At 41.4% G+C, this 27992-nt stretch overlaps 1 protein-coding gene across 3 annotated transcripts in view; it reads left to right on the forward strand.

The window, feature by feature from the left end:
• Positions 1-7046: 7046 nt before the first annotated feature.
• The window catches only part of XKR4 (XK related 4), a 426854-nt gene continuing 405908 nt past the window's right edge, over positions 7047-27992 (forward strand). For all 3 annotated transcript variants that reach the window (XR_004385615.1, XR_004385616.1, XM_032882565.1), the window contains exon 1: positions 7047-8098. Coding sequence is in view for 1 of the 3 variants with exons in the window: in XM_032882565.1 (XP_032738456.1) it covers positions 7278-8098 (821 nt within the window). In the remaining 2 variants the exon portion in view is untranslated. The remainder of the gene's footprint in view (positions 8099-27992) is intronic.

The following is a 27992-nucleotide window of genomic DNA, read 5'->3' on the forward strand; positions in this document are numbered from 1 at the left end:
TCCAGAGAAAGGTTCTAGTACATATACTACTGGCTTATTCATCAAGACTGCTGTCTCCATAGCACTTAGTTACTTCAGTAATATAAGGTTAACTTTATTTTTTTTCAAACAAAATTTTTATTAATAAACAAAAACATGAGAGAGGAATGTAAGTATGGATAATCACCCTGTCTGAGTCTACTCAGGCTGCTAGAACAAAACACCACAGACTGGTGTTGACGAATATTCCATTTGTACCATAACATAAGTGGAATCCTTAATTTGATCAATATTTAACCACTGCTTTTTCCTGGCTGACCATAGGGAATAGCTGGGTCTACTTTATTTTCACCTCTATCTTTTCAAGGTCAAATAAATTGAATAAAAATATTTAATATTGATTCTGTTTTACTCCCTACATCTCTCCTGAGTCCATGTATTCCTTCTCTAACATGAGATTATTTAAACTAAAAAAAAAAAAAAAAAGGAAGAAAGAAAGAAAGAAACATACTCCAGGTAAACCCTAACAAAGTCTGCTTTCCACCCTAACCTGATATGAATCTTTGGGGCACACATTAACATTAATGCATATTCTGATATGGCTCCTAATTTGAAACCTACAGGATAAGCTCAGTACCAACTGATAAGTGTGTGGGCTTTCTGCAGAATGGGGAGGTTAGCCTGTCTCCCACGCTAGCTTCCACAGAAAAAGGTAGAACCTTGAGTGAGAGGTTCAGAGAGGTTCAAAAGCAGACTTTTGAGTAAGGGCCTTAGATAGGTGAAAGATTCTGGCTTCTATCTCTTCACCTAGATGTAAGGATTAAGGGAAGTAAGGTGAAGAGAGGACTTCTATTCAAAATAAGGATGACCACGCTGGAGGCCAAGGGTCTCATGAATGAGGATGTGAAGTGAAGACTTGAAGAAAATGAAATAAACCTTTCAGATCCTTGGAGAAAAGCATCCCAGAAAGCACAAACAGCATCTTCGAAGACCGTGGGCAGCATCCTTCTAGGTATATTTGAGGTATCATAAAGACAACAGGGTAGATGCAGAGGAGGGAGGGAATGGATGAATAGGGTCTAAAGGAAACTGGTTGCTCAGGAGTCAGATTATGTAGGGCTTTGCATGCCAAGATGAAAAATGTTCTTTTTCTATGGTGAAAGATGAGAAGGTGTTGGATGAAGATTACCCAGGGCTGGCGTCATAAGTGTATGACCAGTGAAAGCACACAGGGCTCCAAGCTTAGAAGGGCATCACACTTTACTGCATGACATTTGCCAACATTGACTCTGAATCTGTGTTTTGCAAGTGAATTCTGATGGGACAATGAAGCACACACCAAAGGCTTAGAGCCTCAGCTCACAAGTGGTTCTGTTTTCACCTTCCTGCTTCCTTTGGATGGATCCTCTGCTACTTATTCTCCACCTCCTCATGTTCTAGCCCTTCCTGATCTCCCCCTCCACACTCTCCTCTGTGTTCCAACACCATTGTCCTCCACCTTTAGTGGATCTCTGGACACAGAAGTGGGGAGGGTTGGAGCGAAGTGTGTGCTTCATGGCATTTCAGGGTGAGGCAAAGTGGTAACTTTCTTCTTCCTGGGCTGCCAGACCCAGAAACCTTCACCAGGAGTGTCTTGCCCAACTAGGATCCAAGTACTGAGCATGTCTCAACGTAAAGGCTGCCGTCTGAGGACTGTTTGTCTGCTGTGGGCTGAAGCAGAGGCATGTGGGAAAGGAGATTGACTTCCTTGTCCTTCGCCAGGGTCATTGTATACTGGCCCCACAAATTATGTCACCAAACCTGATTAAGCAGATGAATAGCATGATCCAGTTTGCTTATCAGAAGGATCACTCGGACTACTCTGTTGACTGTGGGGCAGCAAGGGAACAAACAGGAAGAGCAGTAGGGAAGCACGAAGTCCAGGGTGGAGAGAATTGTGAATCAAATCAGAATGGCATCAAGGAAGATGATAAAAAATGGTCAAATCAAAGTACATTTTGAACATAGAGCCAAAATGTATTTTCTGGCAGATGAGACATAGTGTCTAAGAGAACAAAGAGGCCAAGGATGACTCTACATTTTTTTTTTTTCGGTTTGAGAAACAAAAGGAGAGAGTTGCCATTAACTGGAATGAAGAAAAAGGAACAGATTTTGAGGGGTGAGGGAGGATGTGAAGTGCAATTTCAGACTATTTAAATTTGAGATGTCCATTAGGCATCTGCGTACAGACGTTGAAAAAGCTGTTTGGTGTATTCTGGGGTTCAGGGCATATCCAGCCTGGAGAAAAAAATATGGAGTTATCACCATATAGATGGTATTTTAAAACAGAAGACTTCATGAAATTATCAAGGGAGCAAGAGTACACAGAGAAAGATTTGAGGACTGAGCCTATTTAAAGATAGAGGAAATGAGAAAGAATTAGCAAAGGACCCAGAATTAGCAGAGAAGCAGGATTTGAGATGGAAAAAAATGAATGTGTGGTACAGTGAAAGCCAAGTGAAGTACAGGGAGCCAATGGTCAACTAGGCCAGTGATGCTGAAGGTCCCAAGGAAGATGAGAAGTGAAGTAGGGATGGATGGTGCACATGTAGGGAGGGCAGTTTCACTGGGGCTGTTCTGGGTGTATCTGAGTGCATGCAAGAGGGTAGAAGAGGAATTGAAGAAAGCCAGCCCAGGCAACTCTAGAGGAACTCTGTGTGAAAGACTGTTAGGGGAATTTTGAGGTGGCTAAAAGGGCATTGGAATCAAAAGAAGTTTTGGTGTGTGTGTGTGTGTGTGTGTGTGTGTGTGTGTGTGTGTTTACTTGTTTGTTTTTTGTTTTGCATTATTTTTTAACTAATGGGTAAATAACACCATGCTTGTATACTGATTGGGGTGTTCCCCCAGAGGGAAAATCCATGGTTATTGAAAATAGGTGTGAATTGTGCTTTTGAGCAGTGAAAGGGGATGGGAGGTCCCCTAGTACAGGCGGGAGGCTGAGTATGTGGGTATAAGTGTTGGTCGGGGGCAAGAGGTACTGAGATCTTTGCACATTTTCTTCTGATTGCTTTATTTTTCTCACTGAAATGGGAAGCATCCACTGAGTAAGGGGAGAGGTATTTAAAATTTGAGAAGAGGGGTACCTGGGTGGCTCAGTTGGTTGTGTCTGCCTTGGGCTTCGGGTCATGATTTCAGGGTCCTGGGGTGAAGCCTGACATCTGGCTCTCTGCTCAGGGGGAGTCTGCCTCTCCTTCCCCTTCTGCCCTCACCCAGCTTCAGCCCCTGCTCTATATCTCTCTTTCAAATAAACAAAACCTTTAAAAAAAATTTAAGAAGGGAAAATAAAAGAAATAATCATTTAGAAGAGTAGAAGAGAAAAGGGATGAGGAAGGCATGGTGTGATGCTGAAGGGCCTGGGATCTGCTGCAGGCTTCCCTTGATGAATCTACAAGGAGGTCAGTCAGCATGGCTATACCCTTCCTCTGGCCATGGCCAGTTGCAGGGGCTCAGAACCACAGTCAGGGGAGAGGGGGGTTTAAGCAGGTTTGGTGTTTTGTCAAGTAGGAGGGATGACAGGGATGAAGATGTGTTCGAGGCTGGGCTAATGGTGGCTGACCATGGAAGTTCAGCAATGTAAGGAAAAAGGTGAGGGCCAGATGGATTAAAGGGCATGAAAATGAAGTGGGATTGAATCCAAGGGTACTTGAGGGAGTGAGTTAACCATTTAGGAGTGATTAATCACAGTGAGATACTTGCAGTGGAGATGATGCTTGCAATTGGGTAATGCCACATATAAATACCCAATGCTAAATTGGGTAATTTAGATTAGGACAACGGAAGTGAACCTCTGAGATAAAAAATGGAAGACAAGATCATCAAAGGAGAGATTACAGTTCTGATAGGCCAGGAAACTATATCAAAAACCAACTGATTCTGATGCAGGCGGTCCAAGGACAATGTTTTGAGGAAATCTCAATTTAGGGAGAGTGAACAAATTGAACATAAAATTTTAGAGTTAAACCAGAAAACATGAGACAGTGGAAGAAACATGAAGAATATTAACAGAATATTGTATATTTAGTGTTTGAATGGGCTTGACACGGTATCAGTTTACCTGTATCATTTAATTTATTCCTAGCAATGACTGTGGACACTAGAGACTGTTGTCATCTCTATTTTATAGATGATGAACATGAGAGCCAGGGAGGTTAACTAACATGCCCACAAACACTTCTGTCTGAGTTTGAACTCTGAGTGCTTAACCATTATGTCCATCTTCCTTGACAGGTGCAGTGATTATGATAGAGCAGATGATATTAAAATCTGCATCCTGAGATGTGAATAATAGACTTATGGGATTACAGACTCTTGAGAACAATATTGTATACAAAGACCAGAAATATGCATTATCTCATCTAATCCTCCTATTAATCTTGTGTATTAAGCTATTTGCCCAGATCCTGGGGCCAGTAAGTAGCAGAGCCTGGATGTGAATGCTTACCCTCTGAACTCCTACTTGAACACTCCTTCCACTATCTTCCACCATCACTTTCCAGTGATGGTCTAGACAGAGACTTTAAAAAGAGTCTAGACAGTTTTGAATAAATGTATTATTAAGGAAACCATTACTAGTTATTTCTTTTTTAGAACCTAACAGGATAAGTCTCATAATTCCTATGTTTCCATGGGAACATAGTTAGTACAGAATGTGGCATTCTCCCTGTTGTGGAATGTTCTTTCTATAAATCTGTGCATTCATTCAACTATAATTTATTGAGCAAATAGTCTGTGCAGGTGCTATGCTAGGTGCATAGTTACCAACTGAACAAGAAACATCCCTGGTCTAAAGGAACCTTCAGTAAGCTCCAGGCCTTTAGAACCTCAGATATTCTGTAGGTCCTTTTCACACCTGGTGTATTTTTAAAGCACTACATTTGACCTAGAATACACTCCATCCCCTAGGACCTGGTCACCTAAGAGATCATACCTCTCCCCAATGGTTTGGCACACAGTAAGATCAGCTGTAGTGCCCTGGAGATGGAATCTTAGATTTGGACCTTGGGGAAATAGTACCAGAGTGTTATTCTAGAAGGAATTTTCTTATTCCAAGAGGATCCAAGTTTAAAACTAGATTTAAAAATACACCCTTTGCCTGGCATTCTAACTCACTCAGTGGTACTGCATTGACCTTTTTTCATTACTTGGCCATGCTTTTGCTAGAAATCCTGGATCTGTACATGCCACGTCATGTTTATGGGCTCTGTGGCCCAAAACCCTCCTGCCACACAGTCAGGAACAGCCAAGTAAGGCAGCATCGCCCCCCACCCGGTCCCTCCAGGCACAGATCTGTAAGAATGAAGGAGGACACATCCAGGGTGGGGGAGAATTCCACTTTGTCCAGGTTTGCGCTAAAACAACAGATAAGGTTTGGCACCAGATGTCTGGGATGGCTATTTCTACATGCAAAAGTTCCTGTGCACTTCTACTTCATGATGCTACTAATTAAGAATGGCACACACACTGGTTCAAACTGAGCCTGTGTCTACAACAGGGAAGGAGGGGAGGGTGTTATGTTTTGCTTCCAGATTTAGAAGACCACAACTGGTGCTCTTAATGGCAGTGTAACACGTGTTGCCTCACTTCCCTCTGGTCTTAAAACATGTGAGTCACAGTGTAATTAAAGAATTACACTCTGTCTCTTACACTGCAAAAGTTAAGTGAGATAAATCGGACTAAGTTTTCTTGTTAAAAAAAAAAAAAGAATCCTATATGTATTGGGTTTTTAAGAATTTTTCAAAACCCCAAGTGTCCTGTATCCTCTTTATATCTAATTTGGTGAAACACTCCAATCACGGATTTAATTTATTCAAGTCATTTCTGGAACTGTGGGACCACACATCAAGTCCGTAACTCCTATAGCTTTAAGAGAAGGTAATTCTTGTTTTGGAGTAAGGGAGGTGGCGCCAACTCGCGGCTCCGCCGCTCCCCACCCACCCGCGGGTACTCAGTTTCCCGCTGTTGCCAACCCCGCCCAGCCGCCCAGCGGCGCTCCGGGCAGCAGCCAGGGGTGCTGCGCTTCCCACTCAAGGGAGGAGACGGTCGAGGGCAGCCTCCCGGCCCGCGGCTCCCCTGACTCCGTTGCTTCCTGGACGCTGAGAGCGCGCTGGGCGTAGTGACCCGGAGGCGTGGGCCGGGGCCGCCTTCTCGCCTCTGCTAGCCCGGCGCTCCCGCCCACCCAAGAACGCCGGCTCACTCCTTCCCCGAGGGCGCGGGCTGGGGCTCCCCGCAGACCCGCCCACTCGCCGCAGCACTCACAGCTCGCGGTTCTGCTCTCCGCTCGATGCCTTTGCGGGCCCTGCACGCCCTCACCCTCCCCGGCTCTTCCAAGGCCGGGCACACCCACTGCCGCTGCCAGCGTTCAGGGCCCTGGCGTCCGAGTTAAACCCCGTCTCCCAACCGTCGTCAGCCCTAGCTGTACACCCAGGCCTTCTCCAGTACCCGCAGATCAGAACGGAATACAAAGAGGCCTGCGCCCCCTGAGCCTTCGCTGTTGCCACACCCGCTCGTGCCCACTCTTCTTCGACCTCCGCGAGGGCTGGACGCTGGGACACCCTCCTCTCTATGCCCTCCTGCCCCTCCCCCTGTGTCATTAATATCCACTCAGCGTTCCCCGAAATCCCGTGAGCTGGGGCCCTCGACCGTCCCCCTTCGACCACTCCGCCGCCGCTCCCGGCCCCCGGGACCGGCTGGCCGCCCACCCCCACCACAGCAGCGCGTCTGGGTCCCGGCCCCTCCTCCGGGGCCCTCCTCCTCCCTCGCCCCTCCCCAGCCGGGGTGGGAGCGGCGGCAGCTGGAAGAGAAGGGATGAGGTCATCCTCTCCCTCGGAGTCAGCTGGTGGAGGAGAGGAAGCGGGAGGAGGGGGCGCGCGCGAGGGGAGGAGAGGAATGTGCAGGTCCGAGGAGCGCCGCGGCGGCCGCTGCTGCTCCTGCTGCTGGCGGCGGCGGCGGCTCGGGCGGCAGCCGCGGGGCTGGGACAGCGAGGAGCGCGGGCGGCTGGCAGGGGCGCGCGCGGGGCGCCGCGAGCAGCTTGGCTCCGCGCAGGCAGCCAGGCGGCGCTCCTGCCGGCCCCAGGCGCGCCGCTAGCCCGGCCCAGCGCCCAGCCCGGCGGGCGGCGGCGGGCGAGCCGGCGCAGGAGCAGGAGGAGGGGGAGCCGCGCCGCCAGGGAGGGAAGCCGGGGCGAGGCGAGGAGGTGGCGGGAGGAGGAGACAGCGGGGAAAGGTGTCAGATAAAGGAGGGCTCTCCTCCGGTTTGGAGTCATCATGGCCGCTAAGTCAGACGGGAGGCTGAAAATGAAGAAGAGCAGCGACGTGGCGTTCACCCCGCTGCAGAACTCGGACCACTCGGGCTCGGTGCAGGGATTGGCTCCGGGCTTGCCGTCGGGGTCGGGAGCCGAGGACGAGGAGGCGGCCGGGGGCGGCTGCTGCCCGGACGGCGGCGGCTGCTCGCGCTGCTGCTGCTGCTGCGCTGGGAGCGGCGGCTCGGGCGGCGGCTCCGGGGGCTTGGGCGGCCCGGGCGGCGGCGTTGGCGGCCCGGGCAGCAGCGGGGCGGGCTCGGCGGCGCTGTGCCTGCGCCTGGGCAGGGAGCAGCGGCGCTACTCGCTGTGGGATTGCCTCTGGATCCTGGCCGCCGTGGCGGTGTACTTCGCGGACGTGGGCACGGACATCTGGCTTGCCGTGGACTACTACTTGCGCGGCCAGCGCTGGTGGTTCGGGCTCACGCTCTTCTTCGTGGTGCTCGGCTCGCTCTCTGTTCAAGTGTTCAGCTTCCGCTGGTTTGTGCACGATTTCAGCACCGAGGACAGCGCCACAACCGCAGCTGCCTCCAGCTGCCCGCAGCCTGGAGCCGATTGCAAGACGGTGGCCAGCAGCGGGTCTGCAGCCGCGGAAGGCGACGCTCGTCCTTCCACGCCGCAAAGGCAAGCATCTAACGCCAGTAAGAGCAACATCGCCGCCACCAACAGCGGCAGCAACAGTAGCGGGGCCACCCGGGCCAGCGGCAAACACAGGTCCGCGTCCTGCTCCTTCTGCATCTGGCTCCTGCAGTCACTCATCCACATCTTGCAGCTCGGGCAAATCTGGAGGTACCGTATCAGGGGTGGGGAAGAGGGAGATGTGCTGCTGCTACTACATCCTCACTGCTTTGCTTTTGCACGGAAATTGTTTAGGGTTGCTCTGATAGTAACCCTAGGCACACGCTTTGAGTTTTTTTTTTTTTTTTTTTTTTTTCTTAAACTGGGTTTCGCATTTTGAAGATTTGTGATCACATCCTAGGGTGGGAGGGAAGTGAGAAACAAGGGACAGGCAGCAAAGTGGTTTTGATCAACCTATCCCTTCTGTGTTCCAACTCTGCTTTACTAGCTTCTCTATGTTTACATGCTACCCCCTCCCCATTTTTAGTGACATTATTTCAGTGAGTAGGAGAGGATTCTTGTCACATATTCTAAAAATCCTTTTTTATTATGTCGAATTCTAGGTGTATATTGCAATTTGGATGGCTTCTTTTGTTCCATGTTGCTAATTCTAGTTATATGGGAATTCTTACTGCTGTGAGGTACCCACCTTTTAATTCTTGCTGTTGGAGAAGTACTGCTCTCCAAGTAAAAAGCTTAGTTGGTAGAAGCCTTGTCTTTTTCTTGGAGAACACCTATACCTGTATCTCTATCTATAATCTATATTTATATCTATCTCCAAATATGAGTAAGTACACTTTATGGGGCCCAGACTTACCTTTATGATGCACTTTGTGATTATTTACCATATCCCCATATTCTGATTTCTCATACAACTGAGAGCCCTTGGAAAAGGGGTAGTGCGTCTTATAAACTTTAATTGTACTTGGCACCTTTATTGGTTGCTCTGCTACTTGTCATCTGATCTACCAAGTCTTTTCACACAGATATCACTTCCACTTAGAAACTAGAATACAAGGCTAAACTCTCTGGGCAGAGAGAGCTGTCATTTGAGCAGTCACTGCCTAGATTTAAGAATATAATGAAACCGTTTTCTCAGAAATATGTTCCTCCAACTTTTATATGTTTTTAATGGCTTTTTGAAGCAATATTTTATACCTACAAAAAAGTTCCTTGTATTGAAGCATTTCGATGTTAACATTCCAGAGCTTTTGGGGTTTCCAATGACTTGATAAGTGTGTAGTCTAAGTAAAATGAGAAAACTTCCTCGTAAATACACCAATGTGGGGCTATATCCTGCTAGACTGGTGTCCATTTCAATTTCATTCATAGTAACCTTTGTGATAAGGACATTAGAAATTATTAACTCTACTGAGGTATTTCATATGGAAAGGACTCAGAGAATTTGTGGAATGAGACTAAATACTTATTTTATTTGAGGTGAACAGTAGTGTTTTCATTGAGAAGAGCAAATGTGGTTATTTTGTAAACTTTCCTGAGACCATTGCTTTATAAAGCAGGGAAAACATTGTCTAAGAGGGTGATGTGAAACTTTTTTTTCAAACATATACTTTCTGGGAAAGGGGTGTATGATATGCAGTTAGACAAATTGATGTTGGAAACCTCCATGTTTTGGACTCAAATGACTTTGAAATGTCAGTTAAATGTGATAGTTGTTATGTTCCATGAATGACTATTATGAAGATTTACAGCTTGATTCTCTTATTCAAGTTTGATGAATAACTCAAATGTTTGTGTTAATTACTGAAATTGTTTAGTGGCTAGGTGTATATGATTAGTAGTTTTAATCTGATAATGTGGAAAATGAAGATTAACATTCTATTTGTTAACTTTTGCAAACTTTATGCAGGATTTGGAAATCACTTATTTTCAATCACATTTAAAATGTTTACATTTATGTCAATAATGCAAACACTTCTCAATATATTAACTGAAGAACTATCCATTGCTTCCAACAGATTGCTACTTTGTGAAAAATATCATATCAAATTCTGTAAACTGAAAAATAATTTTAATTAACATTATATTTCCCAGTGGAAAAATGACATTTAGTTATCTCAGGACATAAAATGCAGAAAGTGAGAAATAATTCAGAAAAGGAAGGGCCTAAATACATGTCAATGAGACCATAGCCACTGGGTCAACTGGCCATATGGAAAAACTGATCAAGGGGGAGGAGGGATGGAAGGGTAAGGTTTCATGCAGAAGGAAAAGCACAGGCTGTCCAACAAATGCATTAACCAACCCAACCCTTGGAGAAACTGTTCACACATGACTCCTCTTTGTTAAGTATTTCTACAATGTTTTCCTTAGAGGTTTTGAAATTTTTCCTGCTAATGTTTGGTTGTCTAGGAGGAAGTATTGTTGAAAATATTTTCAGATACTTATCTATATTTTCAGAATAATATGCTTCATATGTAAGTCTGAATTATCTAATCTAGCTGTTCTTGGATTCTAGTTAAGATATTTGGAGGCTAGTGGGGTAACTTGGTGATTTTAGTTAAGATATTTGGAGGCTAGTGGGGTAACTTGGTGGAAATATGATCTAAGACTCAGCCTCACTTTCTCTTTATGAAATATGTTTAAACAAACGAACAAACAAACTTTAGCCTAATGTAGGACATGAGAAAGGGATCAGAAAGTTCATGGAATTCAGTTGCATTCTGAATTGTTTCAGCTTTTCCGAGTGTGGAATATTGGAAGGAAACTTGGTAGCAGATGCATCTTTGAGATGATAAGCTGGTGAAATGCAGTTCATCTCAGATTATTCTATCAGACCATTATCTTAGACCATGAGGTGCCTTAAATTAGAGCACCTTTCTGCTTCTTCTAGTTTTTCTTTTCCACACATTATACACAAATGTTGCAGAAACACCAAGGTTCTGAATGGTTCAAAGCTCTGAGGTCATTATTCATGTTTTAACATGCTACTTTCTAAGATCAATAAAATAGATTTTAGCTAGGTTGGTAACTTTTCCTTGTATTTCCATGAAATTCTAGTTATTTTAGGTAAGAGCACCATTCTAAAAGCCTCCATAGATACAATCCTTTGAAATAACATCAAAGTGTTTGCTTGTTCAGAAATAGCTATTTGAAACATTTTGGGCAAGATTTGAATGTATTTATACATTTATTACAAATGCAACTGCTGAAAACAATGATACATATTCATTTTAATTAAGGTTTACTAATGGGAAATTAATGGCAGCTTTTAAAGTCACAGGAGTTGATTCTAAGAAAGAGCCATTTGAAATAATGAAGTCAACTTTTGCTACCATGTGAAATGAGCAATTATGACTTTAAAGGAAATGTGCCTTCAAATGAAAAAGTACTTTTTTTTTTCTTGTTCATTTCATATGATTTCAGAAGTTACTAAGAGGGCAGTTCAACCAGTGGGAATCACAAATGCCCCATCAGAACAGTTTTTAGTCTTCACACTCATGATTAATTATATCTAGATGCCCTTTTCCTTCAGAATTTATGACTCACTCTTAAAATTCTACCTTAATTTTTCCTGTGTATGTGTAGCATGTATATATTTGTTTGTCTTCTAAAGGCAAGGAAGCATATTGCAAAAACGTTAATGAGTCAGTGGATGGTAGAATGGGGGATTTTTTTTTATTATTTTACTATTTTGGTTTTTGTTTCTGAGTATCTATATTGAGGGTCCTGTGGAGAACACTTGGTGAAAGAACATTTCTGCTTTTCTCATGCTTGATAGTCCATAATACGTGTCCCTTATTCCAGTAAATTGGAAAATGGCAGGTTAAATTGAGCTAAACAGATCTCTCTACAGCAGGACTTAATAAGCTAGTTTGCAGTTATCAATAACTTTTTAAGGGTATACTTACTAAATACTCTTGTGATGATGCGACACTTAGGGAACTTCGAGAAACATTGTTCTAAGTCATTCATAAATCTGGCCAAACAGTAATAATAATAATAGCAATTTTATATAGCACTTATAAAATTCATAAATATTTTTATACTCTTTATCTCATCTAAGTTTTACAGTAACCCAAGGGAAAATCGTTAGTATCTCTCTATATATAAGAAAACTGGCTTAGAGAGATTCATTAACTGTCACAAAATTCCCTCTCCATTATGTGATACAGTTAGGAGCCAGGCCCACCTTACCCTAAAGTTTGTGCTCTTTTGGGATCAGTTAGCTTACCTTGAACTTCCAACTTGGATAATAATGATAACAATGTATAACAATGACACTTTACATTCACCAAGCATGCCAAAGTGGGAGAGGAACTGCCTTTTCAACAGGGTAGGTGATCCATCCCATAACACACCTAGTCAACTGGCAGAATAGCAACCGGGCCACAGCTTCTCTGATCTTAAGGCCAGTTACGCTGTGTGGACATGCTGAGCTTGTTACATTAAATCCCAGCCCAGTAACATGGCCTTGCAGTGCCATTAATGATTAAATGGCGGAATGTATGTGAACATGTGGAAAGTGCTTTGCAGGTGATAAAGAGGGTAGAGAAATAGCATCTAGGTTATACCTTTGAGTACTGAAAAAGTACTTTATTGATTTGGAGTTAGTTCTGAATTCTGATATAGGTCAGGCAGGATCAGTGGTCACTTTCCTGTATATTTGTGTTCCCTCTACTACATATTAATCAATTTATTCATTCAACATATAGTGAGTCCCTACTCTATGCAAAGCACTGTGTTAATTGCCAGCTACCCCAAGCTGGATAAAATACACATCACCTTTCAGGGATTCTACTGTCTGGTGAGGAAGACAAAAAAGTAAACAGACAATTTCAATACCAGGAAATAAATGCTATGATAGAAATAAAAAAAACCAGATCATCTTAGTGATTCAGGTGAGACCCTGGAGGGATGTTTGAGTGAAGGTTTGAATGGTGAGAAAATCTGCTGTCTGAATTCAAGTGGGACATTGACCTCAGAGCCTTGGATATGACTTTGTGTAAAGGAACAGGGTAGAGAGGGGAAGAAGAACAAGGCCTGTTAAGTGTGTGATTTGAATAGAGAGGGAGTGAGAGAGAGTAGCTAGAGCTGAGGAGGGAGAATTCGTTGGGTCTACAATGAAAGGGATCTAGATTTTATTCTTTTTTTTTTTAAAGATTATATTTATTTATTTGAGATGGAGTGAGAGCAAGGGAGAGCAAGAGTGCTAGAGAGCACAAGGAGGGGGAGTGGTAGAGAAAGAGGGAGAAGTAGGCTCTCACTGAGCAGGGAGCCCAATGCAGGGCTTGATCCCAGGACCCTAAGATCTGAGCTGAAGGGACAGGCTTAACCCACTGAGCCACCCAGGCACCCCTAGATTTTATCCTGAAAGCATAGAGGAATCCTTGAAGGAGTCTAAGAGCCAGGGAGGGGAGGAGGGATTGTTAACAAAATGTTAAAACATTGTTTTATCCAAAGGAATGGGACAAAGTTGAATTTCAGAAGACATGTCATCCATTTATTAAAATTTGTTTATTTTAAAGTTTAGATAGAATTGGGGTGTGTAAATAGGCCCAACAAAGGAGGGGGAAGTGATTTTTCAGAAAAACAGATTGATTGAAATTTTTCATTGATTTACACTAAAGTAAAACAATTCATTTTCTGCTACTTTTTGAAGAGATTTTCCTTAGAAAATCATGGTTTTCAGCTTATTGAAATGTAGGTTTCTTGGTTCTTAGAAACTTGTTTCTCTTTTGTTAACATTTCTCAATTTTCAGAGGACTTTCATGTCTTTCTTATTTGATCCTCTTTGAGGATTTTTGAGGTAGATCTTCCATTTTGCAAATGTGGAAATTGAGATTGAGACTGGTAAGTGTTTTTCTCTTTAGGCCATAGGGTTCTGTACTGAATCTAGGCTAGAGTTCAGTATTGATGTGGGAGGGAAAAAAAAAAAAAACAACATGAGAGGTGGTTGATGAGATTGAGGATCATGAGGTAGAAAGGAAGGCTGAGAAGTTCAATGCTGTCTTGTAAGTACTGAAGGTTTGTAAGGAGAAGGAGGCATTGGACTTTTGTGTAGGGCGTCTGGGACAAGATGCAGGGGAGTTACAGGAGAGATTTTGAATCAATGTAAGGACACATTTTTTAACTAGTCAAAGGCATCCAAAGATCACCAATAATTCTTTAGAAGCAGTGAGTTCCCCACTGTTGGAATAGTTTCCAAAACTATAGGCAGAGTTGCAGGAAAAAAAAAAAAAATTAAGTATCACGCAGAAGGTTGAACTAGAAGATCATCTTCCGGCCTTGAGATTTTATGACAGTTTCCATCATTATGTGCTGCTCCAAACATAGTGGACTAATCTTTGCTGTTTTCATGGATGAAAGAAGTAGGAGTTTGCTTGAAATGCTGCAGTTATGTTACTTTGAAATCTATTCATAAGTTTATGGACCTGGTGTTTTGCTGGAGCATCACAAATCTATGTAACCTCCTTGAGTGCTGAGCTTGGTATTTAAATCTCTGAGTTACCTAACAGATATAAATCCACACAAAAGCAGACAGTCCTCTGTGCACTTACTGGGGATTCTATATGAGTTGGAATAATTTATGCATAAATCTGTGTGGTCGATATACCTATTTCAGTATCTTTGCAATAACTAGTGCAAAAGTTATATTTTTTCCATTCACTTGAACTATATCCTGTTTACTTCACAAAGGTGAAAAAAAATGTAATGCTTCTTACATTATGATGGAATTGCAGATTTCCTTCATGGAGCAGTTAAAAGTAATATCTATACAAATGGATGCTGTCATTTTTGAACAGTATCCATAAATCCCTGGGTCAGTAGCTTTGAAGGTATTTGCTCACTCACTTACAAAAAACGTCTTAATGTTTGAATATCCAAGTACACAATTTGCTATTAAAAATGTTCTGTACTTTACATTTCAAATGAAATCGCCTACCTGTGATATTAAATAGCACCAATCACTGAGTAACAGATAAACAGAATGATTCCCCTTTATATGGACTCACTGGCTAATCCAGTGTCTTGCTTTAGAATTTGAATGGTGCACTAACTAGGCCTATGGAAGCAAGACTTAGGGATTAGGACTGGATTTAATTGGATTTATATTCTTATGCATTATCATATATATATGATGCAGTGTGCTGCTAGTAGTGAGAAAGTGCTTATCAGTTGTAATTTTATACAATAGTTGTAATGTGTTGGTGGATGTCAGGGAAAAAGAATTTCTCTTGAATGACATTGCCTAATTCTGACCACCACCGAGTGACTTCCTTCTAGCTATATGTGTCGCTGGTAATTGATAGCATGGCCAGTCAGGAGGCAAGACCACAGGCAAGTCCTTGTGAAGTTCCTCTAGTAGTTGTGAAAGTTACATGAAATAAGAAGAGATACTCAGTGAATATTTACTGAACCGGGAATGAAGCCCAGGCATTATAAAGGGCTGAACATGGTGCTTGTTTGTTTGCTTCTTGAGTTTCCAAGGGTGCAGTGAATCAGAAAGGGTGTTGTTACCTAGAAAAGATACACCCACGGCCCCAGCGCACGTGCTCTCTCTCTCTCTCTCTTCTTTGGATCTCTATTTATGATCTAAAATATATTTGTGTATGGGATGATTTCTGTATTTCTGGTACTTCTATTTGTATATGCATAGAAAGTTTGTAGCATCTGCTATTACTACTAACACTCCCATCAATACCATAATTCTTATCACCATGAAACAGTAATTACCTGCCTTGTATACATGCAGAGCTAGTATAGATTACTAATTGCAAAAGAAACTAAAGAAAGGTTAAAATGGAAATAAGTCAGTCCAGAAATTTTCTAGAAGCAATAATCTGAATGACAATAGTAGATCTCTTCCAATCCTAAAATGATGGGTCAAAATTAGACCATCAGTGATGGTTCCTCTTTACAAAGGCAGCTGTCCTTTGGGGACGTGGAGTATGTGAGAAGTTAGGAGATGACTTGGCTTTTTGGTAGCTCAGAGCCCAAGCACATCACCCAAGAGCTCTCTTACCCATGGAAGCAAGATGACATGGCACAGATCCTGGGTTCTGACAAAGTTTACATATACTTTTGGTTTCCTTCTTCTGAGTCTTCAATTTCTATGGGTGGTCAAAAGTAACATTCAAGGCTCTTTCCAGGTCCCAAGTGCTCATTTTGCTTTTCTTACAGTTCTTTCTATTTGCCCAGTCCCCAGAGTACGTGCACCAACCACACAGTCTGTACGTGTTCTTCCAAGACCATCATTATAGCATTTCTCTGGTTACCTAAGTCAAAGGGCATCTATGAGGGACTTGCCAGAGTTGATAACATTAGTGTCTAACCTCTAGGAACTGATATGATTTCATACATGAAGAGAGAATCTTAAGCTTATTTGCATAATGTAACTTATTTTGTGTCATTTCTGAATTTTAGTTATAATCAAATAACACCATATTCAGAAAAACCCGTATCTAAGTATTTGAAGCTGATGTGGAAAGTATTTCCATATCACTTATGCTAAGATATCTACCATGTAGACCTGGGAAGCCAAAATTACCATTTCTATTTCAGGTAGTAAGGTATGCACCACTGGGGTGCTATGATTAGCAAATAAGAACAGTGCTTCATGACCTTAAAAAGAGTTATCCATAATGCCAATGAGAAGGCTGTTGTCAGAGCTAGGTTTGTTTTAAAATTAAAAGCCTATCCTGGGTTACATTGTCACTGATTTCGTATGCTAGAAATTGAATTTAAGCTCTATACAGAGATTATCTCCAGGCCTGTACTCATTAAGGAATAGGGATCTGTTACTCTCTGCTAGAACAAGAGAACAGCACATTAACCTTTGCTGGATAGGAATTGCCTGGATCTCTAGGATGTTAGACATCTGTCATGAAGCTGAACAATTTTCAACCCCATGACGAATTTCAGAAATTTAATTTTTTAAAAAAATTTAAGCATCTATTTTAAAGTGATCTGAAGTGTGTCAAACTATTTTTTCATCTTCATGATTCATAAGTAGGCTGTTTGAATCAGTTCTACTTCTTTTGTTTAATTTATGCACATGCCCTGTTTTCCTGTCAGGGGAATCCTTTTATATAAACAAAGCAGTGGGCAGTGTGTGGGGTGGGTGAGGATTAGTCAAACAGAAAATCATGCATATATAGAAAAAGTAAGATCTACCGTGAATACGAGTCTTAGAAGACTTGGGTTGACTTTGACTTGTCTTCCCATCAAGTACACTGTATTTAAGGACAAAGTCACCTTTCTGAACAATCTGAGAGATTTCATCCATGTTTAAAGCCATTGGACTTCTTTCTGAAGCTTAGATAATAGTCATGAAAAAAGATATGGGGATTCTTTACTTTTCAGGTCTTTTTTTGGTAGCAGAGAGTCAATAATCAAAACAAAGGTAGCCCTTGTATCAGGAACCATAGCAAATTGTTCTCCATTACATTCATCTTTGGTTTATGGCCCAGTCACTGTATCAGTGTAACAATAACAATGAAGAAATGATCCTTTAGCAAAGCAGGGGAAAGAATTTGTAAAGATTTCTTTGTTTTGGTAGATCTGCAGCTCATTAATTAATTTCCTGCTTTACAAAAGTAAAATTGTTAACAATTACTTTTTTTAAATGTAGGTCAATTCCTGAAGACTCTCCAAAGAGATTTGCAGTACTTGGATCTGTTATTTTAATATAAATTAGGAAGTATGTCCCATAGGGTTTCATATTTCCAGGGGATGTGCTATTAAGAGTAGTAGTCCCAGATGTCCTATATGAATTTTGTTGATTTGGTGATAGTTGGGTTTGAAACATTGAGATCTACACAGGAACAGGTAATGCGACAGTTTTCTAAGAAGGGCATAAATATTATCTGTGTTCATGCTTTTGAAAAGTAGTCAGTAGTTAAGGTCGCTTAAGGACATACTATAAGATAAGGTTGAAATCATGGGGCACCTGGGTGGCTCACTTGGTTGAGCATCCCACGGCTGGTTTCAGCTCAGTTCATGATCTCAGCGTCATGCAATTATACCCGTGTCTGGCTCTGCACTGGGCATGGAGACTGCTCAAGATTCTCTCTCTCCCTCTGCCCGCCCCCCAATAACTAACTAACTAACTAACTAAATAAATAAAAGTTGGACTCAAATTAATGAGGGAGGAAACCTGAAGTTTCTGTCAAGGAAGTGTGAGCAAATACCCTGGAAATTATCACTGAGTTCCATTCTTTGATCTGCTCGTAGAAGATGAAGGTATTGTAAATAAGGCATGCACTCATTAGCTTGAGGGAGAAAAATCTGGCCATGAGAGAAGGGCATGAGTGAAATGAAAAAAACCGTAGAATTTTTTTCCAAAATCAGAGGGTGAAATTTCAATTCTTATTAGTATGGATGGGAAAATTGTACTGACACCCACTATAAAACTCATCACAGCAAAGCTGAAAGCGAGGCTTCACTAGCCAGGCCAAGATTTCATTAGACGAGTTGGTTCTAGGAACAAAGGAGAAAAACTTCAGTTGTGAAAATTCTTAGGTTTAGGTCAATTTGATATTGAGAAAACCAGTGGGTCTGTAGTTTGGAGGTGTTTGACTTGAGAGTCCTGCATTAGTACACAGATCAAAAGTCAGTGGCCATCACAAATGTAGCATAATAGAAACCTGGGAATCCAAGGGAGGGCCAGGAACAAACTTGCTAATAGTAAAGGTAAGTGAGAATCTGAAATCAAGAGCATTATGAAAGCAAAGTGTAACACTGTGCTTCATGATATAAAACTGAAGGGAAATTTGCTTTTTTATATTCTCATTATACAATTTCTGCCTGGTCAGATATTAAGAGTAAGGCCTCAGCCTGGAGGTCTGCTTCTGATTCCAAGGAGTGGAGACCAAAGTGCAGGGATCACAGGTAGGTTCTCACTCAATAGCTGTTGATATGTGCAAATTTAACAGTCCACTGACTAAATCATGACTGGGTCACTGTAATCAGTTGCTGAGAATAGAATGACAAAAATAAGCGATCTTTTAATCATGGATCCCACAAACATATGCTTCAAATTATTGTAAGGATCGTATATGAAAAAGAACATGCTTTATTAATAAAAGGTTTATTGCCAAGGAAAGGAGGCATGTCACGTTCATACCTCCAAATCTGTCTGTGATGTTGTGTTAAGAGTGGAGCCATTGGCTTGCAACTCAAGGTGTAGGATCTGAAGCCTGCGGTGTCCTCATCTCTCAGAAGTGTCTCAGGAATGCAGAATCTCAGGCTCACCACGACCTAGTGAATCATTACCTATTGTTGAACAAGATCCTCTGGGGATTAGTATGCACACTGACATTTGAGAAGCAGAGGGAGAGCAATCCCTCTTAACTGAAATGGTCAGGGAAAGTTACTCAGCTGAATACTAATGGAAACTAAGGTTGGTACAGATGTTTTCACTAGCTTTCTCACCCAAGTCAGCTCTCCCACTGTGAAAGCAAGGGCTGGTGCTTAGAAATGGTAACAGTGGGATCTCCTTATAGGCAATGATATAAGCGAAGATATGAAATCTTCCATTGACAAAGAAAGTGAAAAGTTTTAATAAAATCTTTATTAAAAATCCATTACTTTACAGTTTTGCTATTCACAACTGATCTCTAGGAAATTAGTTCAGGACATTGGTCACCCACCTCTTATGGTTTTATTTATTTATTTATTTATTTATTTGAGAGAGAGAGAGAACGAGCATGCACACATAGAGGGAGGGGCAGAGGGAGAGAATCTTCCAGCAGACTCCCCGCTGAGCACGGAGCCCAGCAGGGGCCTGGATCTCACAACCCATGAGATCATGACCTGAGCTGAAACCAAGAGCTGGATGTTTAACTGGCTGAGCCACGCAGGTGCCCCTCGGTGTTTTATATGTACTCAGGCCTATGGCATTCAGTCCTTGGAATGGAGTGGACAAGGTGTGATGAGAGAGGGAAACAGACACTAAGGAAAGTACTGGATTCAGAGTAAGCAGACAGAGGAGAGAGAAAAGGGAGAGGGACGCAGGGCAGTGGGTTCTGGCCAAGACATAATGATTGCTGTCTTTACTCAGAGACATGGAGCTGGGGCTGCTGGTGGTGTTCCTCCCTATTCATAAGCTTCTGAAAAAGCAGCAACCCTCAGGGTGAGCAAAGGACTTCATTCTCACTGGCTGTTGAAATAGTTGAGAGGGAAGTCAGGTTCTGGGCATCTTTCACCCCAGCTTTTAGTCTGATAGATCAAGCAGCCTCTGTCGCTGCAAGGGGAAGGAGGACTTAAGGGAAGAATAGAAGGAAATGGAACTAGGTAGGCTTCCAAGACTGAAAGACTAGGCCCTGGCCAGGAATTCCCAGGGTATTTTTATAAAATGATATGGAAAGATTTCTGATGACCAACCCATTCCATACAGTTCAGCTCCTCCCAATGATCCCAAGACCCATAGGGCAGGCTACATCCTGGGAAGATTTCATGCCTTATTCTTTACCATCCTAAGTGAGAAGTAGAACAGTCAACATTATGACAAAATATGTCAGTGTCTGGGTTGTAGAATAAGAAGATAATGAGAATGTTGCCTTATCAAATGTATATTCGTGTAAAGGTATTACCAGTTTCCTGAGGTCACGTTCAGCAAAGTAGAAAAAGAATGACCTTCCCAGAAATGCTCCTTTTCAAAGTAATAGTATTCTAATTTCCCTTTTGTACAACAGCTGGTGTTGCTATGCTGTCACTTATGTTGCTAGGGCTCCTTCCCCCATCTATGTGCTAGAATGTGATTGTTTCCATCAGTGTTCTTAAGTGTTTCCATGGAGAGTTACTAAGTTAATTTTTCTAGGTCTGAGCTACCAGTAGATGTGGTCACCCTGCCAGGCTCTAGACCCTCATGGCTGGCTTTTCAAAATGGTAGCTATGAGCTGCACATATCTGTTGAACATTTGAAATGTGGGTATTCCCCATGGATGTGCGTCCTAAGTGTCAAATACCCTGGGGATTTTGAGGACTTAGTGTGGAAAAAAAAAGCGGGGGGGGGGGTGATAAACATCTCACTAATATTATCTGTACTGATTATATGTTGAACTGATAACATTTTGGATATATTGGGTTAAATAAAATATATTGTTAAAATTAATTTCACCTGTTACTTTTTATACTTTATAAATGTGACCACCAGAAAATTAAAATTACATACACAGCTTGAACTTTATTTCTCTTGGGCAGAACTGCTTTAGGTAATATGCAGAACTCAATTCTCAAGAAGTAAGAACAAAATCCTAAGTGAAATGTCTCTAAATACTAAGAAAAAAATTTACTAGAAGTTACCAGAGAAAGAGCAGTGGGTTGTTTCACTGTGGAAGCAGGTTGACTTAATGGATTTTACAAATAAGATTACCTGCTGGTAAAAACTGACTCTTTGGGAGATAAAACCCCTAATGTGAATAAAGCCCATTGTCTTCCCTGCTTTCTGCTTTGCTTAAGGCCTAGTGACATGCTGTGCCTATTTGGTGGTTTAATAAATAGTATTTGATCATGACAATAAGGACTAAATCTTTGTTAAGTGCTGGCTCATATTAAACCATCCAAGCTTCTCTTCAGTCTATCAAGGTAGTTATTACTATTGTTCTTATTTGAGAATGAACTCCCTGGGTTTCAGAGGAGATAGGAGACTGGCCCAAGTGCACACAGCTGCTAATTAGCAAGCATCTGCGCTCACAATCATGACTTCAGTTTCGACATCTTGTGCTTTTCCCACACTATCTTACTATTCTATTAATCCAAGAGAACCAGTGGGAGGAGTATTTCCTGCCCTCTCATACTGGCAACTGCTAAAACTTGGAATGGGCTCAGTTTTACCAGGTCATCCATGGAAATTAGTTAAGACCAGTTTTGAGATTTTGCTCTGGCTACCAAGAAAGAAACATATCCAAGGAGAGAGGCCAGACTTGATTCTTGATTTCTCAACTATAAAATGGTGGGTGGGAGTTACATTAGATAATTTCTGAAGTCCCTTTCTACTCTGTGAAACCTGGTACCTATGTGGAGCTTATCAACTCCTTTTTATACACCTTATTGAATACTCATGTGGGAACTAATATTCTTGCTTTATTGACCAGGGCTAGGTTTCTGATAAACTATTCCAAATTGATTGATATTTCACACGAAAGTTCAAAAACAGAGACTATGGATCAATTTTATCCATAATGTGTCACTTTCATTTGATAACCTACTAATAAAATACATGTTCTTTCCATTGGGAAATGCATGACACTAAAGAATACTGAGTAGGCTCCAGCCTCATGTGAATAGCATGTAATTAACCTGTATTTATATCCTCATTTTGCACGCAGTCATGCTTTGCATATACTAGCATTCTCCTCCACATATGTTCATGAATTATGAATTCAGCTACCATCATGCAAGGCAGAACCCCTCTGTCAGTCACATCTCTTTCTCTGAGACCAGTGAGATTTACGTCTATGTGACATGACTTCAAATTCAACTCCTAAGACCTATCTCAGAGGACCAACTCTATAAAAATCTAGCATATGCAAGTGCTAGAAAATTCATTCCATAATTCACACAATTCAGAATCTTCAGAATCAGACAGAACTAGTTTTTATAAGGGCAATTCCAAATGCTTATTTATAAAAAACAAAAAATAATTCCCCTCTGCCAATTTAAAAGATGTCCCCCACCCCCTGCAAGTAGATATGATTTGCTTTGGAAGGGCTTGGTCCTTTTTATAGTTTTTTTGGCAGGGGGTTACTTTTGGTGTGTGTGTGGCATTCAGTGAAAAACAGGCAGAGCTGTATTCCCTTTTGGTTCAGTGGTATCTTTGCAAAATGTAGTTTTTCCAGAGAGACTGACAATTTCCAAATATTTTTTGATGTTCCTGACATTAATTGGATTCTGATTTACTGGATTTCTTATCCCAAGTAATATGTTCTAAGAAACATATATATCTCTACCATGGTTACGGTTTTTCTATGTTTACATCTGATCATGTAATTATGTAGGTTGGGACCTGCTGGGAAGAGCAGAAATAATTTAATAAAGCTCAGATGGTCGAGAGTAAAAAGCCTTCATAAAAATTGAGTAAGAATGTGCACATAAAATTTTTTTGAGTAAGACCTAAGAGAGTTCCAAGAAGAACGAAAAGAAGAGACAAAGATATTTCATGGTGTGTTCTGTAAAGTGCCGAAATGGGAGGTGTGAGGGAAAGACTATCAACAGATGAGTTTCCAGTTTCTGGCCAAACTAACCAGGACCTCCTTGCTTTCCTGAGGAATCTGGACTTAATTCTACTGGGGAGTGGAAGCTCAGGAACACAGTCAGGGATACATTTTTAAATGGTTACCAAATGGTTACCTTTTATAAAATAGCATAAATACTGGAAATACTGGAGAAGGAGATATCCTGCACTCTTCAGAGGTAGGGAAAAGATATGAATGAGGGTAGACTCGAAATATATTTGGAACTTGAAAATACTCTATAATGAGGGAACGCAATGAAAGCACTTAAGTGGGCTTGGACAGTTCTCACGGAAGATTCTGATAGTACTGGTAAGAACTCCATTTAATGAGCTATTGGAAAAGGCATAAACATAAACTGAGTTGGGAGCATGTTAAATAAAGATGCTCTGTAAATGCAGACTGGGCAATTAAAAAAGATTTACCAGAGAAAAGCTAAATACAGTATAGTGGATAATTAATGGGCCTTTGACAACTCAGTAATAAGTACCCTGAACTTTTAAAATAGCACATTAACATCTGTGCATGTTGGAAGGAGGGTTTGTATTTACAATCAACACCAGTTTAGCTGGGAAATTTCGCCACAGAAGTTAATTAGGGATTCCCGGTAAAGGAGCCTGCTGGTTAACCTCCTGAGCCAAAGGTGACCCACCGCTATTCATTCATAGCTTGCTTATTGAGCCTAAAAGGAGTTTGGTTATAAATTCCCCTCTCCTTTTCCTCAGCTCCCTTGGCTCTAGACACTATTTTAGCTTTTAGCAGGTTTTACCTTCCTTAGTTTAGGAAATGAACTTCTGCTCTCTTTGTAGGTAGGGGAATTCCAACCCAAAAAAAGCCTCCTTAAGTGAGGGAGCATCCGCTGAATGGACTGGGTCATTCATTGGTCATTAGGGTAGGGTGAACCCTCCACCATTGGTACTTAGCTCAGTGAAGATTCCTCGAAGGAAGGTACTATTGAGACCCAACCGACTTCTTTTATTTCAGTATATCTTCACTTAACACATCTAAGCAAGTTTTGAACTTTTACTTTTTAGTTAATAGACTTTTTTTTTTTCCAAGCAGTTTTGGGTTCATAAAAAAAATTGAATGGGAAGTACAGAGTTCTTGGGTCTTTCCCCTCACCTCCATTTTTCTTAACACTGACATCATATGTTTATGTGGTACATTTGATACAATTTGTATACAATACAATACATTGTCATTAGCTAAGGTCTATACTTTACATTAGAGTTTACCTTTTATCTAGTAAATTCTAGAGGTTTCGACAAATGTATACTCGCATCTGTCTACCATTACAGTATGATAGAGAATCGTTTCACTGTCCTAAAACCCCTGTGTTCCACCTGTTCATCCCTCCCTACGCCCAACCCCTGGTACCCACTGATCTTTTTACTCTATCCGTGGTTCTGCCTTTTCCAGAATGTCCTGTCCTGTCTTTGGAATCATGTAGTACATTCCCTTTTCAGACTGGCTTCTTTCACTTACAATATACATTTAGGGTTCTTCCCTATGTTTCTGTGACTCTATGGCTTCTTTCTTTCCAGCAGTGAGTAATACTGGAGTGTGTGGACATACCACAATTATTTATTCACCTACTAAAGGACATCTTGGTTGCTTCTGAGTTTTGACTATTATGAATAAAGCTGCTAGAGACATTTGTGTGCAGGTTTTTTTTTTTTTCAAACCATGTTTTATATATTCTATGAAAAGTTTACAATATTACTTGCAGTTTCAAGTACTGATATACAAATGATCCAGGCACAACTGAGCTCTAATTTTTTCAAATTACAATGTTACAGTTACATTACATTTTGTGTGCAGGTTTTTGTGTAGATGTGCTTTTACCTCATTTGGGTAAATATCAAGGAGCACAATTGCTGGGTGTCATGGGAAGATTATGTTTTGTTTTATAAGAAACTGCCAAACCGTTTTCTAAGTGGTTGTATCATTTTACATTCCTACACTTAACTTTTGAGTACCTACCATGTGCCAAATGCCTCTCATTTGAGGGTACAAAGTGAGTGAGCCAGGACACAAAATGTTATTCTACAAAGAGTTAAGATACCATGCACTTGTCCAGGTGTTGGAGTGGTTTGCTGATTAGGATCTCTGCTTTACAGTCCGTACCACATAATAATTCTTAAATGAGAAATAGGTAAATATAATAAACATTTAAATTATAGTAAAATACTACAATTAATCCAATGATGCACTTAAGTAATTTTATAAAATTATTCTGACTAGACATTGAGATATTGCATTCTGGTACCAACTCTCTGGTTTCACAGGGATGAAAGAAAAACTGTTGGAACAACCCTAGTGTTTTTTGTTTTTTTTTTTAATTTACCCTTAGGATTAGTGATTTTTGTGAATTTAAAAACTTGTTCAGTAATTATTTCTTGAAAACTGTAACTATGAGGTAAATGCTTTCTGTTTTTCAGGGGAAAAAAGGCAGAGCACATGTGACACACACACACACACACACACACACACACACACCCCTTCTGAAATATTTGGGAGCTCTGCTGAAGACTTAAAAAAATTACCCTGGGGTCACAGCAGCTGATTCACTTACCTTTGCTCAATTTGCCTTTTGCCTTCAGTGGACTTGAATGGAAATTGTACACAAATAAATAGTGGCAAATTGTTTTCCCTACCTTTTAAAAGTCCTTGTCAGGATCTTTATTTGAGTAGTGACAGTATTGGCTAAGATTGAGTGGAATTATTTTTGTAATTCCTTTTTATAATTTTACTTACTTTTTTTTTAATTTTTGTAATTCTTTAAACCAGATAATGAATTGAAATTTTTGTTCTATTCAACTGAAGGCACAAATAAGATCAACATGTTAATCCTTGTTAGCCTAAATTATATAATCAGATAATTTTCTTTTTCCCTCTGTACTATGTAAAAACAACCTAGATGTCAGTGTCAAATGTCTATGCATTATGCCTAATTATTCATTTCAATATGGGTTCTTAAATTTGTCTCCATATTTCCACCTTTTTGAGTTTTAAAATTATATGTAAATTTTGTGAAACTGAAAATCTTACACAATATGTAAAGACAGTTCTAGGAAGACTATCTGGCTGAAAAGGACACTAAAACTTTATTAAGCTCGTTAAACAGCATCAGTCATTCTGTCTGTTGAGATCTCTAAGCTTTGAAAAGAATTGAGATGTTTGCTTCTCTGTCTGGAGTATAAATGTAAGCCTGTTGATTAGAATGGGATAATTTGTGCATGGGCACTTATTTATTATTTATTTATTTGTTTGTTTGTTTGTTTTGCAATTAACAGAGAAATGCTGAAAAATCACTTTTTCCTGTGCTTGAAAGGAAGAACAAAGTTTTAATCTGATATAGACATGAAAGCCCTGAAATCTACCAAATGAGGAATAAGGAGAGAATACAAAAACAATAGAAAAATAAGTGAGTTTCACAGGAACTCTAGTCTAAATGCCATGACTTGCAGCAAAGTGCTGTCTCTCTTTTCCTCTGTATAAGAAATAATTAAACCTGCAGTCCTCCGAGGCTCTTCCTGTGGTCACATGGGGGCCTCCTAGGGAAGTGAGAGCAAGATGAACTGGAAGAATGGCAGAGGCCGGGAGGCACAGGTTGTGGATCAGGTGTTTGTGAAACTCACTTGGGCCCAATATTTATATACTGGCTTGTGCTTCAGTGATCTTTCCGGCTGTTGGTTTGCAACCCTCTGGAGCTTCCCAGATGAAATTAGGAATTGGTCCCTGGAACATGAGGAGCAGGGAGAGATGGGAAAAAAGAGGCAGACCATGTCAGATAGTAGGTGGCAGTTTTAGTGAGCAGAGCGAGCTTGAATGTAAGGGGTTTGTCTTGGGGCTGCTGCAAGATAAGTGGATCCTTGCACCAGTTGCCAGATCTTAAAAGTTTGTATAGAGGCCTTAACCAGGTTCAGTTAAGTATGCTGTGAAGGCATTCTCAACACTACATCATTATTTCCAATCTGTGTCTTTGGAGCAGGCTCTGGGAGCCAGAAAGGCAGGTGGAACCCACATTACAGGGAAAGGGGCGGGGATGGGGGTCTCACCTGGGTCCAGCTCACTGGTCAGTTTGTTGTCATATCTTTTCCATGGCCTTCCCCAACACTTGCTTATTTTGGAAAATAGTTATTACAAGATTGATGCTTGGTTTTATCATCCTCACACTAGTTAGTTTCATTTATAAGTTCTGGCCCTTTCTGGAATGTGCACTTTGTGAGAGCAGAAACTGATTTGTTTTTTGCAGTGTCCCCAGCGTATAGTATGGTGCCTGGCACATTGTCATTTAATGTACATTTGTTGATTTGGTGAATAAAATGAAAACCAGCAAATTCTTAGAGGATTTTATTTTTATTCCAATGAAAGACAAGTATACTCCTTATCTCTGTTCTGTTTTACTTGTGAATTTAATCCATAAATTAAAAAAGTATACAATGCCCAAATAGCCCCTTTTAGCATGCCTGGTGCCCTCCCTAGTGACTTTTACAGTTAACTTTTGCAGTAACTTTTGCAGTCTTGTGTTCTGGGATGCAAAAAGCCCATCCTTTCACGTAGCTAGAGCTCTCCTCATAGTGTGACCAAATCCCCACATAGACCGGTGCTAACCTCATGTGCATGTGCAGCGGGCCTCCACCTGGGGGTGGGGGGAGCCATGTCTCTGAGGCCCCTTGACTTCTGCCCACCCTGCCTGGGCCAGCACCCCGGGGCATGTACTCCCCTGGGCCCTGATGTCCTGGTTCTGACTGGACAGCTGGAGGCCCTGGCAGCTCTGGCCTTCCCTCCCTCTCCTTCTGTGGTGCAGTCCCCATGCTGTGTGTCTGCTAGGCTTCCCTTCACCCCCACGTCTCAGGTGACTG

Source organism: Lontra canadensis, unplaced genomic scaffold, assembly GCF_010015895.1.
Source record: "Lontra canadensis isolate GAN:19392208 unplaced genomic scaffold, GSC_riverotter_1.0 scaffold83, whole genome shotgun sequence".
Classification (NCBI taxonomy): Eukaryota; Metazoa; Chordata; class Mammalia; order Carnivora; family Mustelidae; genus Lontra; species Lontra canadensis.